The sequence below is a fragment of the Cicer arietinum genome, chromosome 7, assembly GCF_000331145.2.
Source record: "Cicer arietinum cultivar CDC Frontier isolate Library 1 chromosome 7, Cicar.CDCFrontier_v2.0, whole genome shotgun sequence".
NCBI classification, from domain to species: Eukaryota; Viridiplantae; Streptophyta; class Magnoliopsida; order Fabales; family Fabaceae; genus Cicer; species Cicer arietinum.
In genome coordinates, this window is record NC_021166.2 from 30,958,923 (window position 1) to 30,979,033 (window position 20,111).

Genomic DNA, 20,111 nt, shown 5'->3' on the forward strand with positions numbered 1-20,111 from the left:
TTGCACCTAACAAGTGCCACAAATGATATACCACACAAGTATCAAGCAAAGAAGGAAGAAAAATGCTAAAAAATTGAAAAATTTTGCGTCTTTTGATTTTTAAACAACAATTCCTGCTCCTCAACAAAAAGGACCCAGTGGGAATGGGAAATGAAAAATGGGTAAGGGCAATTGTTGATTAACAGGACCTATCTGCCAACCAATTGATTTGAGTGCAAAAACATTAACTGCTACACTAAAGCAAAAACAAAATGAGAGATGACAAGTAATAATAACAATAACTTGAAATTTCATTCCAACTGTCAGTCTAAACACGACTAGTATAGTATAACCTCAAAATTCAAAATGATAGAAATCATTAATTCTGAATTGTATTTAGCAATCAACTTCCCTGTTTTTATTCAGAGCTTCAACTATAATACTGGTGTAATCGTAAAACAAATAATTTGTAATCCTAAATATTTATTAATTTCATAAAATCAATTGAGTTCTTGAACTTATGACTTCTATTTTTCCTCATCACAAAATTTTAAACATTGAATCCCTCGGCACGGAGGCACAGTCGGTGAGCCTCAATCCACTTCGCACAAGCTGGTTCACCGTGTTCTACTATGCATTCATCTCGCAGCTTCTTTGTGTCGGCAAGCACAGCAGATTCTCTTCTTTGGCTTTGACTCTGCAGCACTCGTCTCAGTTACCGAACCTTTACTTTGTTGTGATCCTGGTATGGCCAAGACAGAGGAAGCACTTTGCACTTGTGCACCACTCATCGTTTTAAATCCTCTACAGAAAAAAAATAACATTAAATAGCTGAGTCAGACAAATATAACATGCTGAAACAAAAGTAGTAATGTACTGTGAATTTTTGTTGGACCTAACTATAACAACAACTTATAGTTGAAGGACATCTCTCACTTATAATCATTTATTCATGTCATATAACACTATGAAACCCAAAACTCCGCACGGATATTTAACACGATACAGACCTGGACACCGATATATATTCATGTCATATAAGACACTAACAGCGTTATATATTTATTTATTGATTATAATTAAATAAAAAATTAATATTAATGCTGAAATTTATCTAATGATAAGAATAAGTATTAGTTAATAAAACAGAACTACAAGTGCAAGATAATGGAAATATTATAATGCATTTCAACAATATAAAACTAACCAAATATGGTGAAATTTATTAAAACTTCAATGATCTATGATGTATGCTCAAATGTGTCGGCTATCCTTTAGAAGAAATGGTTAATAATGCAACCTCTCACAAAACAAAACAAAATCTGAAGGTTGAATTGTAACAAGTTGAAGTCCTTCATCAAAACAAAAATTGGAGAATACACGCATTTTAAGCATTTGTCCTTGATTGAAATTAAATTTAAAGCCAACTCCGCTTCAAACGGCTAAATCAATCAAAACCAATCATCTTATCATCCATCATTTGGAAAGGAGCAACAAGGGTATGAATTAGGAGAAAACTGGAAGTTTATTCTTATAATGGATTAAATATCTTTGTTTGATGTGATTCATAGAAGATATATTTGAAATGATTATGAACAATACTATTCTTGAATAAATTTGAACTACAAGTATAGGAACAAAACTTTCTCATGGAAAATCTATCATTTCATTCATCCACTAGATAATTTTGTATAACAAATTATGAATATTTGATATTTAAATATTCATCATTTGATCAAACCCACGTGGTCAAACTCATGAATATATCATAACCTCAAAAGACCTACTTTGGAAATCCTCTTATTGCATAGTATGAAGTTGTTCATCTATCATCCATCATTTGGAAAGGAGCAACAAGGGTATGAATTAGGAGTAAACTGGAAGTTTATTCTTATAATGGATTAAATATCTTTATTTGATGTGATTCATAGAAGATATATTTGAAATGATTATGAACAATACTATTCTTGAATAAATTTGAACTACAAGTATAGGAACAAAACTTTCTCATGGAAAATCTATCATTTCATTCATCCACTAGATAATTTTGTATAACAAATTATGAATATTTGATATTTAAATATTCATCATTGGATCAAACCCACGTGGTCAAACTCATGAATATATCATAACCTCAAAAGACCTACTTTGGAAATCCTCTTATTGCATAGTATGAAGTTGTTCATCTATCTAGTCGAAGAGAAGATCTTTGCCTCTGGAGTATAGTGTGCTTGAATATAAGACTTATATTTTTAAAATCAAAATCATATGAGAATTACGGCAAATCACAACAACAAAGCAATTACGGCAAATCACAACAACAACCGAATATGTATATACAATCATCATAGTATAACAAACATGACTCACATGTCAAACACTCTAATGCAATGTGTATATGCCAAAATGCATGATTCCAGAATTTCAAACCAAAACCCTCCTCGAATGGCGTAAATCATAATTGTACAGCCTCTCACAGACCAGTACTAATTACCAAGGTGCAATCTCTCACAGATCAGCACGATTTACTAGCGTGCAATCGCTCACAGACCAACACGATTTTCTAGAGTGCAATCGCTCACAGATCAGCACATTCTAGAGTGCAATCTCTCACAGATCAGCATGACGCGACAATCCCCGCAAGGATAAGATGAACTAACAATTCACATGGCATCATCACGTGGCCCATCACGGTCACCACTATCACCATGGCCCCGTCGCGGTCACCATGTACTATGAAATGCATGAGCATACTCTGACTTTTTTCACCACAATCATTAAGTAAATGCAGCTATTAAAAGATTCCTCATTTTTAATATTCATTTAACACTAATGATTTTTCAGATATAACATAGAGCATATTCAAACATATTTATTCACATCAATTTCAATTCCCACAAACACACATAAATCACATCTCCAAATTCAATCCACACATAAATTGAATTAAATTCATTTTCCACCAATCCACAAACAAATTTCTTCTAAAAAATTCATAATATTAATTATGAACACATTATTTTCACCAAACATGAATCACCACAATTTTCAAACTCCAAAATTTTCAACCATAAATCACCACAACAACATTAATATATCAGAGTTCTCCCCACCACTAACTCGGTGCCAATGGTCTCGATTCCTTTTCGAGACTCAAGGAGCTAACTACATAAACATAAATATTTATAACAATTTGTTCACAATAAAATTAATCCAAACACAATAAAATTCCAAAAATTAAATATTTCTCACACACCAAACTTTTAAAACCAAATACTCTATATTATTTAGTTAAAACTAAATAAAACAAATATTGTCCAAATATCACATACACACACTCGACTATTAAAGCACAAAAAATTTTAAGTTAATAAAATACTCTAAACTTTTTTTCCTTTTTAAAACTCAGTTCAAGAGTAATTTAAAGAGTAACATTTTAAATTCTAACCCTTTTTAATTTCAATCTATCTTTTTGCTCAAAGTCTTTAACTTAGTTAAAATTTGAACTTTTTCACAACTTTAACAACTCTAAATTGTTTGTAAAATCTCAACTTCACTTCAAACTCATTTATTTGAAAATAACTCATTACGTAAGTCAAACACATCAAATTTAACCACCACACATAAATCACATCTCAAAAATCCATAATATTAATTATGAACATACAATTCACACCCAACATTAATCACTACAAAACACACCTCAAAACAAACTAAATTCAAATTCAACTAATTCACATATAAACAAATTAAATTCATTTTCTACAAATTCACACATCAAATACATCAAATTTCTTTTTCATAAAATCACAAATAATGTCCTAAATGCAAACTAAAAGTTTGGAAGGAGCCTTTACCTTAACGGTAGTTTTAATAAGCGATTACGGTACCGCGATTAATTCCGTTAAAATTTAAATTCGCGACGTCGCTTCAAAAACTAGCTCACTAGCACCGTAGCGTCGCAATGAGCAACTTTCCCTATAAATACTTTTCAGCATTTGATTCTTCCAAGATCGTTCTTGCCATCTCTTGCAAATTTCAATTTTTTCTTTTAACAACTCCATTTTGTTGAGGAATTCTTGCACAAAATAGATTATGAAAGATGCCAAGTTCATCAAAAAAATGTTTTGAATGATGCATTTATGAATTCACTTCCATGATCACTTCTTACACTGATCATATTGGATTCCTTTTCATTTTGAACTTTTTTACAGAAGTTTTTGAAGGCATCAAATGCATCATCTTTTTGTTTTAAAAATAGTACCCATGTGGTTTTGATGGGACCAAAACTCATCAGCAATGACAAAATCATATTTCATACCTCCTAGACTAGTGGTTTTGATGGGACCAAAAAGATCAATGTTAAGTAGTTCAATAGGTTTTTTAGTTGATATAAATTCTTTTGAATGAAAACTACTATTAACTTGTTTTCCCTTTGCACAAACTTCACATATTTTATTTTTTTCAAAGTTTATTTTAAGAAGTCCTCTAACAAGATCTAATTTTGATAAATTTGAAATTGTTTTCATACTCACATGTCTAGTTCTTTTATGCCATATCCATTTGTCTTTATTTATGGATATAAGGCAAGATTCGACTAGTGTTTCTTCAATGTATAAAACATAAAGGTTATTCTTCCTAGATGTAGAAAATATAATTTCACCAGAATTTGCCATTCTTACTTCACATATGTTTGGTTTAAAAATAACTTCAAAGTCATTATCACAGAGTTGACTAATGCTTATAAGGTTATGTTTTAAACCTTCAACATATTGAACATCGTTGATTTTGACATAATTTACTTTACCTATGGTACCTTTGTCTTTGGTTTTTGCTTGATCATTGTTTCCAAATGTTACGAACCCTTCATCATTTTTAATAAAAGACATGAAACAATTATTGTCACATTTCATATGTCTTGAACAACCACTGTCCAAGAACCATGGATTTTTCTTGATAACTTCAAAACCATCCTGCATTATTTGTTCCATTAACTTTAGGTACCCACTTGGTCTTGGGTCCTTGAGAGTTAGTTTTAAAATCTCATTCCTTTTTAATGTTATATGTTGTCTCAAAGGGGCCAAACTTGAACCGGGAAGAATATCTAGTGGTCTATTTTAAAAAAGGTTTAGACAGCTAAGTTGTAACTGGTTTTGGTGAAATTCCAGAATGTTCTCCTTTTGTTATATTTGCTGGAGAACGTTCTCCTTTTTTCAGATTTTGAGAAAATTTTGCTTTTCTTCCACAATGTTCTTCTTTTCTAAAGATCTTTTTGTTCTTGATTTTTTCATCTCTTTTTTTAGAATAACATGAAAATTATAGATGTCCAATTTTGTTGCAATATGAACATTTGATTTTGCATTTTCCTTCTTTCCTTTCAGGAACAAAAAAGTTTTCATACATTTTGGTTTTTGGAGTTTTATCAAAACCAAGACCAGCTTTATCAAATATTCCTACTTGAGATCCATGATTCTTTGAAAGGTTTCAGTAGCTTTAATGAATTTTATCCAATCACTTTTAAGAAGTTCAACTTCAGCTTTAAGAAGAACGTTCTCTTTTTGAGGTGAAAATCGTTCTTGACTTTCTTGACTTTCAGTTTTAAATTCCTTGAGTTCAGATTCTTTTAGATTTTGAATGATCTCTTTAAGTTTATCATTCATTGCTTGAGTTTTCTCTTTCTCTTATTTTTCCTTGTGAAATTTTTCTTTAAAAGAACTACCCTTTTGAATAATAAAGTTTGAATCATTTAGCAAGTTATCAAATTCTTTTTTCATATATTCACGTAAAAGACAATGTTTAGAATTTTTTACCTCTATATCTTCAGTATTTTCCATTAGACATAGGTTGGCTTCTTCGGGTTCATTTGTTTCTGATTCATGAGAATCATCACAGGTTACCATCATTGATTTCTTCTTGAAAAGGAATTTCTTTTGTACTCTTTTGTTCAATGGACATTCAGTTTTATAATGTCTTTGTTTATTGAATATGAAACAAGTGATTTTGCTTTTAACTACTTCAATTTCGAAGTCTTTTTTATCTGGAGATCCCTTTTTGATTTGATCTCTTCTCCTCATCATTCTTTGTATATTTCTTGTGAGGAGAGAAATATCTTCATCAACATCTTCTTGGTTATCTTCTAAATCACTTTTCTCATTTGATAGTTGAATGCTTGGTGAATTTTGAGATGAGCTATTATTTTGCCTTTCTTTACAGGTTTATCTCCCTGTAACAACACTTCATGGGCCCTTAGAGTTCCAATAAGTTCTTCCAAACCTAGTACCTCGAGATTCTTGGCTTGGCTTATAGCTTTTACCATTGGTCTCCACATGATTGGAAGATATCTCATGATTTTACTTACCTTGTCTTGTTCTGAACATGCTTTGCTAAGAGAATACATTTTATTCACCATGGTTGTGAATCTTGAGTACATTTCATCGATTGTTTATCCTTCATTCATTTCAAATAATCCGAACTTTCAAATACCAATGTCAATTCTTGTTTCCTTAACATGGCTTGTTCCTTCATGGTGAGTTTGCCATGTGTCCCATACTTTCTTTGCAGTATCACATTCATTTACTCTTTCACTTTATTCCCTTCTTAAAGCACATGAAAAAAATAATTGAGCTTTTGAGTTTAGAAGTACCTTAGATTTTTCATCTACTGTCCAATTTGCTTCTTTCTTTTCAGCAAATGTTGAATCGATTTGATATACTCTTGGTATGAAATCTACATTTGTGATGACTCTCCACATACCAATGTCTTGTGACATTAGGAACAATTTTTCTTTTCCAGAAATAATAATATGAGCCATCAAAGTATGGTGGTCTGTTTGATGACTCTCCTTCAGCAATGTATTTAGCTTTTGACATTATCTTCTTGAACCTTTTGCTTTAACACTTTTTGGGTGTTTAATCCTTAGAGATTGGCTATGATGCCAATTGAAGTAACAATGTCAATTATAAGGAAGGGGGTTTAAATTATAATTGCCCCTTTTAAAAATTCTTGTTTAAAAACTGAAATGTTTAACTCAAGATTGATCTTGGTTACAAACGAATAACATTCTTGGTTAGTGGAAAAACAACAATATCAATTTATCAATATAAAAACTGATTTTAAGACAAATAATAAATAGAGATAAGGAAAGAGAGATCACAAAAGCATATATCCTGGTTCACCCAACACGGGTTACGTCTAGTCCTCACAAATGTGAGATTTTCCACTAAGTGCTCAAAGCAAGAACGTTCTTGGTTTTCACACAGTTTTCACATATCAGTCTTGATCTATTACAAAGTTCTACCTTTCTACCTATAAAGGATTTCCACAGGTTACCTTACGCTATTTTCAGAAAGGATTTTACAAGCTACCTTTTAAATCATAAAAGGATTTTTACACAATACTCAAACTATGTCAACAATATAAACTTGAGTTACAAAGTAATGATATTTGAGATTGTTAGAATTTAGGTATGTTCAACTCTTGTTTGAGAAATAGATTCTATTTTTATAACTTAGTAAGCATTGATTCTAATATCACACTAAGAATGGAACTATAACCTAGAATAATTTGAGAAGCTCGAGTATGATTGAATGAGTGATGTTTTGCTTGGCACTTTGAGTTCTAATTTGTTCTTCATCGTGAAGCTTTATTTATAGACTTTAAAAGAACGTATGACAACTCATTTAGCCATTGAAAATAGGCCAACTGTCACGAGTAAGTGAATGGATAAGATGAGCCATAAAGCAAGAATGCTCTTGCTAAAACCAGGAATATTCTTGTGATCCAAGAACGTTCTTCGAATATGTCTTGAGATGAGCTGACTTATAATGTTGTCTGGACAGTTGTCTGAAATGATTACAAGCCTTGAATGACGTGTGCAGGTCAGTTTGAAGGTACAACAACAATGTCCTTTCCAGCCTGTCAATTTGTAATTGCAATTGCTTAACTTGGAGAATGATCTTGCTTTATGTATTTTGAGAAGCTCAGTGTTGAACCTTCGAATTCTGAAGTAATTCTTGCTTAGATTATTCCTTGTATATTTCTGATTAAGATATGGAATGAATTACATATTCTGGATATAATCTTTCACATAAAAATCTGATCATTCTTGTTTATGGCAAATGTGGAGAACGTTCTTCGTTTTTCAGAATTCTGTCAAGAACGTTCTTCGTTTTTCTGATTTTGATTTCTTGATTTTAATAAGATCTGCTTGGTAATGTTTGATACCTATCTAGTTTTAACACACTCAAATACACATGTTAAATACCAAAACACTTAGAATTATAATTATAAGTCTTAATTAACCTTTTGTTTAATTATCAACAAAATATTAATTTGAGATTTTGTCTCTACACATGTGGTCAACGCATCAAGTCAAAGCCCTAGAAAAGTCAATGCTATGATAAAAGTAATTTTTCTCTTGTCAAACATATGAATCCAAAAATTCTAAGAAGTCAACTTCTCAACATCATTTGTTCATCAAAGTTTGACTTACCCTCTAATTAAAGGAATACAATAACATTTATTTAATTATATGCTCCGAATTTTTAATTGGTTTAAATATGTTTTTGGTTGTTGCAATTATAACCTTTTTTGATTTTAGTCCTCATAAGTTTTTTTGTTTGGCTTAAATCCATGCATATATAGTTTCATTTTAAAATAGTCCTTTTGTTGGTTACAAAAACCTAAACACCGTTAATATGTTTTTGGTCCCATCAAGTGTTTGTGAGAATGCGTAAAAAAACTACACCATCATGAACCCACCAACCACCTCACACAGATCATCATGACTCATCTTCCTTCAACACAACAACAACAACCCCATCACCCCAAATCTAAATTCACAAAGACATCTTCAATTCAATCAACAAACCCCTATCATTAGTGATAGGAAATCCCCAGGTTAAACGACAAGGTTCTATCGCAAAGATGATCTTCTAGATTCTCATACCAAAAATCTCCCCTAATACTGAGAAGAAAATTGATGTTAAAATAAGAGAATTATGTTCACGTGATTTGATGAGAGTGAAAAAGGGTGATGGTAAAACAGAGGTGAATAGTGGGTTGTTGAAGATTGAATTGTGGTTGAAGATGGTGGAAAAGGGGAAACAGAAACGTGGTGGCGATGAAATAGTGGAAAGGTTGAGGAAGGAAGAAGTTGAAGGTGGAGCGAAAGGGAAAAGGAAGCCCAGTGATGAAATTGCAGAATCGTAAACAAAGGAACAAGAATTGGCTCTTCATACAACTTATTGTACTGCAAAACCTAATCCCCATTTTGGGAAGAACGTTTCAAAATGATGTTAGAGTTTTTGCAACAGAAATTGGACTGAAGAATAATTTTAAAATGAAATTATATTTACAGGATGTGAACCAAACAAACAAACTTACGATGACCAAAATCAAAAAATATTATAATTGCAAGGACCAAAGATATATTTAAACCTTTTTTATTTTAATGTAAGGGAAATATGTTCATAAATAAATTTTGTTTGTCATCATAAAAAAGGGGAAGATTGTAAGCATTAGATTGATTTATATACATGATCTACTATTGATATTTTGATGATAACAAAGATAGATATCAATTGTCTACTAACTAGTTGTTTTAAGTGTGCAAATCAAACAAATACAAACAAGGCAAATCAAATTATATGTTGTTGACTATTTACAATAATAACATAAGTAATTGTGACTTGGTAGTACTTGTCTATATGGTATTCATATGAAGAAGAACATATAATATTATTGACTAACAAACAATTAATTACTAGATGCTAACCGGCGACTTACGCGGGTATATTTTTTTATATTTAATTTAAGTGGATTTGAAAAAAATTAATATGAAGTTTTATGTCCCAATTTAATATTTATATCAATAATATATATACAACTGTACCAATATAATTAAGAAGAGAAGTACTGATGTAGACGAATGACTTGAATAAATAAACTAACGTATTAATATTGAGATTGATGGATATGTCAAATGTTGAAAAATTGTATTTGATAATTGAAATTAAGAGCCAGACTCAATTGATATACAATTGAGTTACAAAATATATTACTTTATTGTTGAAACTAAAAATGATTAAAGTGAAATAGTTGGAAATACATTCACCTTGTGATTTTTTTTTTATTTTAAATCGGATATATTAGAATTTTAATTTATAAACATTCAAACTGTTATTAACATTAATAGAGTAATCATAATGGTTAACATTTTGGTTTCAAAACCGAAATCTAAACTTTATAACAATTAAAAAATATTAATCTTCAAACAATTATAAGTATACATTTGATACAAATAATTGCAAATGAATTACTTTAATTTCATCTCAATAGATACTATAAAACAATAAATTTAATTTAAATAATTTCAGTAAAATAAAACTGACTAAAACTCAAAACACATGACTTTGTCCATCATTTCTAAATATTTATATATATATATATATATATATATATATATATATATATATAGTCCATCATTTCTAAATATTTATATGCTATATATATATACCAATATTCAAAAATTAAAATCAAATATAAATATTTTTTGTTCTCTCACTCGATCATTTTAATAATTGATATGTGTTGTAATTGTGATTTTTTTTTTTAATTTTAAATCGAATATATTAGAATTTTAATTTATAACCATTCAAACTATTATTAATATTAATAGAGTTATCATAATCATTAACATTTTTGTTTCAAAACCGAAATTCAAAATTTATAACAGTTCAGTTACAAAATATTAATTGTCAAACAATTATACATCAAATATAACTAATTGCAAATAAATTAATTTAATTGAATGTCAATTAACACTATAAAACAACAAATCAAATTTAATTAATTTCAATAAAATAAAACTAACCAAATTTTTTTTACTTTATCCATCATTTATAAATATTTATATACTATATATTTACCAATATTCAAAGTAGAAAATCAAATACAAATATTTTTTGTTCTCTCACTCGATCATTTTAATCGTCAATCTTTGTGGTAATTGTGAATTTTTTTTATTTTAAATCAGATTTATTAAAATTTTAATTTACAAAAATTCAAACTATTATTAATATTAATAGAGTAATCATCATCATTAAATTTGGTTTCAAAACTAAAATTCAAAATTTATAACAATTCTGTTACAAAATATTAATTGTCAAACAATTATAAGTATACATCAAATACAAATAATTACAAATGAATTACTTTAATTTCATGTGAATTAACACTATAAAATAACAAATTTAATTTTAATCAAATTTTTTTTACTTTATCCATCATTTATAAATATTTATATACTATATATTTACCAATATTCAAAGTAGAAAATCAAATACAAATATTTTTTGTTCTCTCACTCGATCATTTTAATCGTCAATCTTTGTGGTAATTGTGAATTTTTTTTATTTTAAATCAGATTTATTAAAATTTTAATTTACAAAAATTCAAACTATTATTAATATTAATAGAGTAATCATCATCATTAAATTTGGTTTCAAAACTAAAATTCAAAATTTATAACAATTCTGTTACAAAATATTAATTGTCAAACAATTATAAGTATACATCAAATACAAATAATTACAAATGAATTACTTTAATTTCATGTGAATTAACACTATAAAATAACAAATTTAATTTTAATTAATTTCAATAAAATACTAATCAAGATTCAAAGAGACATGATTTTGTCAATCATTTATAAATATTTATATACCTATATATATTTACCAATATTCAAAGTAGAAATTCAAATACAAATATTTTTTATTTTCTTACTCGATCATTTTAATCATCGATTTTTGTGGTAATTGTGAATTTTTTTACTTTAAATCGGATATATTAGAATTTTAATTTACAAACATTCAAACTATTATTAATTTTAATTGAGTAATCATAATCATTAATATTTTGATTTCAAAATCGAAATCTAAAATTTATAATAATTCAGTTACAAAATATAAATTGTCAAACAATTACAAGTATACATCAAATACAAATAATTACAAATAAATTACTTTCATTTAATGTCAATTAACACTATAAATCGACAAATTAAATTTAATTAGTTTGAGTAAAATAAAACTGACTAAAATTCAAAGAGACGTGACTTTGTCCATCATTTCTAAATATTTATGTATTATATATACTTACCAATATTCACAATCACCACAAAGAACGAAGTCATTAACTTTAACATTTGAAAAATTTCCACAATACATATAAATTTGTCTTTTGAAATTTAAAATGATCTAATTTACTTGATCCAATTCAATGACACATATCTTTTAAACATGATTAAAATTATTTGAGCCAAACTTTTTCAACTGCAATTTGTAAGCTACTCAACATATACTACGTTGAAGTAAAACTAAGAATATGAGACACACAAAGCAAAGTGACACTTAAAAACAACTAAATAAGGAAAAGAGTTTAGAATGGTGAGAGAAAAAATATTAATGTATAAATATACCTTGTCCTAGCATTGGAAAGCACTAGTTCCTGGAAATTTCCATGTGCCATTTTGCTCTGGGTATGATCGGTAGCGAAGTTTTCCGGCTGGTCCTATCCCAACTTGGATTTTCTAGATAGTCGTAGTGATATAATTTCATGTAACAAACTATACATAAGGTTAAGTCACTATGAGCCAGATTGATTTCAAAGATTGCATATAACATAATTGAGTCTACAAACTATACAAAATCAGAAATGGACAAAGAGAAGAAATTTTGTTGTTGCAAAGAACCAACCTATACCTTTTTTCAGGGTATCTTTGGAGTAGAGTCTACGATTTCAAAGAATTACCGCAGAGGAACAAATGGTTTTGTAGAAGATGATTTTGCGAGGATGTCGAATGATTAGAGCGTACACAACAGGGAAGAAGAAATTGTCATTAAAAAAATTAGGTATTAGAGGGATTAAAAGAGGGGGAAATTATTTAGAAACTAAATAGAAAAAAATGAGATGAAATATAAAAACACAAGAACTCTCTAAGACATACACATCAACTTTTTTACTAAGGTGAAATATGTTTGCACATGTAAAAGAAATTGCAAATGAGGTGGTGTGGAGTTTGTTTTAAATATATATAATAGATATTTACTAATACTAGAGTAAGATATAATGTAGAATGAATACAACTGAACAAAACAATATTATTCTGATTCAAGCTATAAGATTACATTGGTGTCAACATTGAATGGTGAGTCATCATTTGGTCAAACAAGTAGTTTTGAATCAATATTCTGATTACTCAAAGTTTGGTAAAATAGTAAAACTTATGCAAAGAACAAAGTAATAGAGACACCATTCAATACATGTTAATGAATGTGGTGAATAGTATTTGGATCAACCGGTGTGATATTCATCTATTGTAATAATTAATTCCCTATGAAATGTCATTTCCTCTAGTAGATCATTGCTTCTTGTTCAACTTCAAGATTAAAGCAGAACAATTGAACAATTGAAGCAAAGTGTCAAATCTTCTAGTATAAGCAAAGCGGCAAATGTTGTCAATCCTCTTGAGTCTCTCTAAAAAGTACACTATAATTATGTGACATCATCAATGACGACAATATTTTTTAAGCCACTCTTTGTACGATTGAAACATGTATTTATGATGTCTCAACAACTCTCTTCTCAATGGCCATATTTTCAATACTATATAAATAACTTTGTTTGAAACTAATGAAGTTGACGAAGTCCGAAGAACCGATTGATTCTAATGAATATTCACAAATGAGAGGGAAGAATAAAGTTGTACAAATACTATCTACAATTAAAAATGATAACTGTAAATAATTGAAAATGTCAATGATTAATGAAATGTGACCATTTAAATCATATAAAGTAGTTTTCTTTAAAAGAGAACAAAATAAGAAAAGAAAAAGACACTTTCAATGCCTAAAATACTACATCTTTAAAAAAAGTCTTGAACAAGTTATATTAAATTGGAATATCCTCTCTATTGAGAGTTCTTAGAAATTTTTATTAATCAACCAAATCCAGTTTAATATAATCAATTCTCTTTGAGTACTTATACTTGTATTCATATATGATTTTAAATTGTAATATCATTTCAAATGAAAGTTAGAATCCTAAGAATGATTTTGTGTTAATTCATACACTAACTCATACAATTCGACTCAATTATGACAAGACTCTTTATCTTAAAAGAAAATTTGAAGAAAAGGGTAAACACTCGATTTCTCAACAAGACAATTGTCAGATGTATTGAGAAGACTAAAAGATGTCTAGTGGAACAACATGGAGAGACAACTAAAAAATACTTGTAAAGTTGGAGAGATAGGGTAAATAATTTTTGTGTAGCTTGAAGAGACATATTAAAGAAAAGCTGTTTTGATTAGTTAATTAAGATAAACAAAATCTCTCTATTAGGGGATGACTAGATGAAACAATAGGTTGTTGCAAATTAGTATAGACATCATGTGTTCATCCTTCTCCTTTTACTCTTATTATATGTATCAACTTTTGTGTCTTAACTTCAATATGCATAAGTTGTTGCAAATTAGTATAGACATCATCGATTCATTCTTCTCCTTTTACTCTTATTATATGTATCAACTTTTGTGTCTTAACTTTAATATACATCAAGTACATTATATTAAGTAAAACGAATGTATTTGACCCAAAATTTAAATCAAATACATCAATTTTCTTTAATTTACTTTTGTTTAAGTTTAGAGATGCATGAAGTATTAAGTATTCAATTTCTAATGAAATAAACATTAAAATTTCTAATAAATTCCTCAACAACAAAAATTCTAATAAAAAAATTTAGCGCGCATGTTAAATTTCAAACAAAACAAATCTAAAATGAATATAGTCCGAATTCCCTACTAGATTCATGACCAATAATTACAACAACAAAAAATGAAAATCACAAGCATAATAAAATTAAATCCCTACCCCCCTCCCTCCCAAGCATAAGAAAGAAAAAAAAAACTTCGTATTCCAAAATTCGTTACACCACTCAGGGCACTATGGATAGTAATCACGAAATCAAGGCAGCTCTAAGTATATGCACCTTACACTTTAAACTTTATTATTATGCGATAGCGTTTGATATTTCAGTTTTATTAATTATTATTATTATTATTATTATTATTATTATTATTATTATTATTATTATTATTATTATTATTATTATTATTATCTGTATGATATTGAAAAAACTAAATCGTTGACATTCAGTTCAAAACGACGACGCATCAAGTTCCGGCGACGAGAATTCTCCGATCGAGCAAGTAGCACTGACAGTTCCGGTAAACGACGATCCATCACTGCCAGTCTTCACTTTCCGTACATGGACACTAGGAACTCTAGCCTGTGTTCTTCTATCGTTCTTGAACCAATTCTTTGGATTCCGACGAGAGCCTCTTTCAGTAACGGCAATCTCGGCACAGATTGCGGTGGTTCCGTTGGGTCACCTAATGGCATCGACGGTGACGAAGAGAGTTTTCTTGAAGGGAACGAAATGGGAGTTTACGCTGAATCCAGGGAAGTTTAATGTGAAAGAGCACGTGCTTATTACAATCTTTGCTAGTTCGGGTGCTGCTAGTGTTTACGCGATTCATTTTGTTACCGCCGTTAAAGTATTTTATAGGAAGGAGATAACGGTTTTGGTGGCGTTATTGGTTGTTTTAACGACGCAAGTTTTAGGCTTTGGTTGGGCCGGGGTTTTCCGTCGTTATTTAGTGGAGCCCGCTGCCATGTGGTGGCCACAGAATCTCGTCCAAGTATCGCTTTTCAGGTATACCTTCTCTTCCATTGATGTATTTCACTCTTCAATCCTGGTTGGTTGGTCTCTCATTGCTTATCGGGTTATTAATTTTAAGTAATTAATAAAATTTGAAATTGACTTTACTGTCAGATTTTGACACTATTCATGCCTATAAAGAGAGGCCATTTGAAAAAAATATTATCTCAAAAATAAATTCATCTTTCAATTTTTTTAATGTAATATTAATTTTTTCTTTCCATTGTAAGTTTTCTAATTAATATTACGTATACCATTTTGGATTAATTAATGGTAATTGTGAATGTTAATTAATAAGAATGATTTAATAAATGTATTATTCTTTCTCTTACATTTATATAATTTTTTTTAATCTGTGTGAAATTTTTAAATGATTCCCTCGTTGTGGATTGCAAAGAATAATTAAGGTTAGAAGTGTTTTTGGAATTCTAATACCTTTCTTCCTCTCATACTTCTTTTCATATGAAAGAGAAATTAAGGTTCCAAGTGATTCGTAATACATTTAGATACATTTGTTCATTAGAATTTTGAGTTTAATTGATATATAACGTCAATGTAAAATGATTTTATATTGATATTTAATCTAATGGAAGTTATCTATTTTGTCTTGTCATACTATAAAAGTGGCATAATGTACCATGATGTGATAGAATACATGAATGTTAATGTAAAACTATTTTACATTGGTCGTGCATATCCCTTTTGTCAAGAAATTTTATATGAAATTAAGTTTTTCTTAAAAGTAAAATTTGTTAGAATTCTTTTTATCTTAGAGTACTCTCTTCATATTTTTAACTAAATTAGTTATTTCTTTTTAAAAAAATCACTAATTAATTTTTACACCTTTTTTCATACTAGTCAATAAGTAAGCAATCAATATTATGAGGAAGACAAAAACTAATTGCTTCTTTTAAATGATAAAATTGAAAAAATAACTAATATATCATGTTTAATGCTACTATCAACTTTATTAATTTTCGTGATTTAATCAACAATGTTGTATAGTAAATGACATTGCTAATGCAATTTTTGTTCGTGATTCAAATTTAGAAAATTTGTCTTGAAACTAGTGTTTTCAACAATTTGAAAGTTCAAACATTGCTTTTTTTCAATTAATAAATTCTATTATTTGTCTTGAAACTTATGTTTTCGACAATTTGAAAGTTCAAAAATTGGTTTTTTCAATAAAAAAATTCTACTTTTGGTATCATTAACATTTGAGGTGCTTCCACAATGGGAGGTACTTCCCATAAGCACTATGCTAGATAAGCACTCCCGTTGTGGCGTTAGAAAATTGGGTGCTCATGGAGATGAATGCTTCTATAGTCACCCTTTCTCTCATCACTTTTTGTGAGTCTCACACAATAAATTATAATAAAATAAATTGGTGTTGCGGAAATGTAATTATATTGAGTTATTGATGGGACTTATTTAGTAAATTTTTTGAAAGTACTAGGTTGGAGAAAATGGTGCTAATTAAGCACACAGGAGACCCATTTTAACACCCAATTTGGAGAACTCCATTGTGAATGCTCTAGGCACATGTTAGCATGACCTAAAAGGCAAAGTTACTAGTACTTTTTTATTCCTAAGGCTTTTTTTAATGTGTTTCATACTTTCTTTTGACTGCTTACAAAGGGTAGTATGGATACTTTTTCTTTTTAAAGAAGGCAAACTTTTGCACTTGATTTTTGTTCTAACGTGATTATTACTTGAATTTACCAAAAGCATATAAAAAACTGTGTTTTTTGAAATTAGAAAAGGTGTTTTTAATTGAAAGAAATGTTTAAAAAAGTAAAACAATTGAATAAATTTTATGAGACTCCATAAATGTTGTTCCACTTACACAATCCAATGCATTATGGAGCTGGGTTAACTTTCTATCTAGCATTCCCCTGTAGTAGTAGTACTAGTCAGAACAATGCTAGTTAGTTATATAGCTACTTGTTCTTAATATATGCAGAATTATTGAAGTGATTCCACCTAACCAAAGTATCTCATCAAAACATAATAAATTTTGATTTGATTTCAGGGCACTGCACGAGAAAGAGGAGAGGCAGAAAGGAGAGTTAACTAGAAATCAGTTCTTCCTTATAACATTTGTTTGCGGTTTTGCATATTATGTGTTTCCAGGCTACTTGTTCCCAATGTTAACATCACTCTCTTGGATATGTTGGGTGTTTCCCAATTCAGTTATAGCACAACAGTTAGGTTCAGGGTTGCATGGTCTTGGAGTTGGGGCTATTGGATTTGATTGGTCAAGTATATGTTCTTATCTTGGTAGCCCTTTGGCTAGTCCCTGGTTTGCTACAGCTAACATTGCTGCTGGTTTTGCCATTTTCATGTATGTCATTGTCCCTATTACTTATTGTCTCAATCTTTACCATGCAAGAAGGTTTCCCATATTTTCAGATGGTTTATTCAAATCCAATGGTCAAGAATACAACATCTCAGCTATCATAGACTCTAACTTTCACCTAGACTTTGAGGCTTATCAACGTGAGGGCCCTCTTTATCTTAGCACCATGTTTGCTATGTCATATGGCATTGGTTTTGCTTGCCTTTCTGCAACTCTTGTTCATGTATTGCTCTTCCATGGCAGGTATGCATATAATTATAGTTGAATTTCTATGCATGTCAATTTCTTTTTGACAAAGTATGCATGTCAATTTCTATGCAGTACTGGCACTGATGTGATATCGACGTGTGTTACATTTGATTACTTTCACTAGAGAGAGAATTGGGGTAGTACCTATAGTAGAAAAGATGGTAAAAATTCGGCTTAGATGGTTTGAACATGTGGAGAGAAGACCCGTAGATTATGTAGTATGGAGAGTAGATCAAACGGAGGGTAGTCAAATCACTAGAGGTAAGGAAAGTCCTAGAAAAACTACAAGAGAAACTATTATGAAATACCTAGAGATTAATGAACTCAAAATAGATATGTTATATGATAGAACGCTATGGTGTCGTTTAATCAATGTAGTCGACCTTATTTAGTTGGATAAGACTCGTTGTATTGTTGTATTATCGGTGTTGACATGTTGGCGTCTCTGTGTTAGTGCTTCATAAGTTGCTATATAATTTTACACGACCAATCAATAATATTTGGCGTCTTATTTAATGAGTTTAAAAACACATGATTTGTCATCACTAGTTGATAATGTGAGTGTGTTATCCGTGCAGTGATATATTGGAGCTAAGTAAGTCTGCTTTTCAAGGGAAGAAGATAGATATACACACGAAAATCATGAGAAAACATTATAAACAAGTTCCTGAATGGTGGTTTATTTGCATTCTTGTGTTCAGCATTACAGCAACTACATTTGTATGTGAGTATTATAACGATCAACTCCAGCTGCCATGGTGGGGTGTAATGTTAGCCTGTGTTGTTGCCGTGTCGTTTACTCTTCCTGTTGGAATAATCAGAGCCACAACAAATCAGGCACCGGCTTTAAATGTGATAACAGAATACATAATTGGTTACATCTACCCTGGTTATCCTGTTGCTGTTATGTTGTTTAAAGTGTATGGGAATGTGAGTATGAAACAGGCCATTTACTTTTTGCAAGATTTTAAGCTCGGCCATTACATGAAGATTCCTCCAAGAGCAATGTTCTTGGCACAGGTTTGCACACTCACACTTTCTTCATCCATCATATAAGAAACCAGAGAGGAGTGGTTTCTTATGTTGTACTCCCTCTGTTTCAAAATATAAGCGAAAATGACTCTAAGAAAATTGCAAATAAATTAAGTTTCTTTTACTCATGTTTGCTTATATTTTGAGACATAGAGAATATTATTTTAAAGGTTAAAATACAATTTTTGTTCCTTCATCTTATTTTTTCAATTTCAATTTATTCCTCCTTAACTTTATTTTTGGTTTTAATGTGGTCGTTTCTGTTTAAATTGTGTTAGAAATTGATGTAACTATCACAAAATAAGGTATCATTTTGAAACAAAAAAATGACCACATTGGTGTAACTTTCACAAAATAAGGGATCATTTCGGAACAAAATGTAGAAGACGAGGAATCCATTTAAAACTTTTAAAAGATAAGAAACCAAACTGAAACTAAAAAATAAGATAAGAGACCCGATTGAAACTTCCTAAACTTTAAAGACCAAACTAAAACTAAACAATAAGATGAAGACCAAATGTATTTTTTTTCCCTCTATAACACCAACACGACACCGACATTTTGATTACATTCAATTAATTTTTTATTATTTCAATTTTTACCAATGTTGATGTGTCAATGTTAATGTTGTGTCTGTGTCAGTGTCCGTATTTGTGCTTTAGATTAGACTCCAATTTAAATTGTCTTGTAATTGATAATTATGAC

At 29.6% G+C, this 20,111-nt stretch overlaps 1 protein-coding gene across 1 annotated transcript in view; it reads left to right on the forward strand.

The window, feature by feature from the left end:
• The first annotated feature begins 14,872 nt into the window (after nucleotides 1-14,872).
• Nucleotides 14,873-20,111, forward strand: part of LOC101500395 (oligopeptide transporter 7-like) — a 6,284-nt gene continuing 1,045 nt past the window's right edge. Inside the window, exons 1-4 of the mRNA XM_004511192.4 lie at nucleotides 14,873-15,024; nucleotides 15,202-15,760; nucleotides 17,799-18,368; nucleotides 18,953-19,394. Coding sequence (XP_004511249.1) covers nucleotides 14,991-15,024; nucleotides 15,202-15,760; nucleotides 17,799-18,368; nucleotides 18,953-19,394 — 1,605 coding nt within the window. The 5' untranslated portion in view covers nucleotides 14,873-14,990. The remainder of the gene's footprint in view (nucleotides 15,025-15,201; nucleotides 15,761-17,798; nucleotides 18,369-18,952; nucleotides 19,395-20,111) is intronic.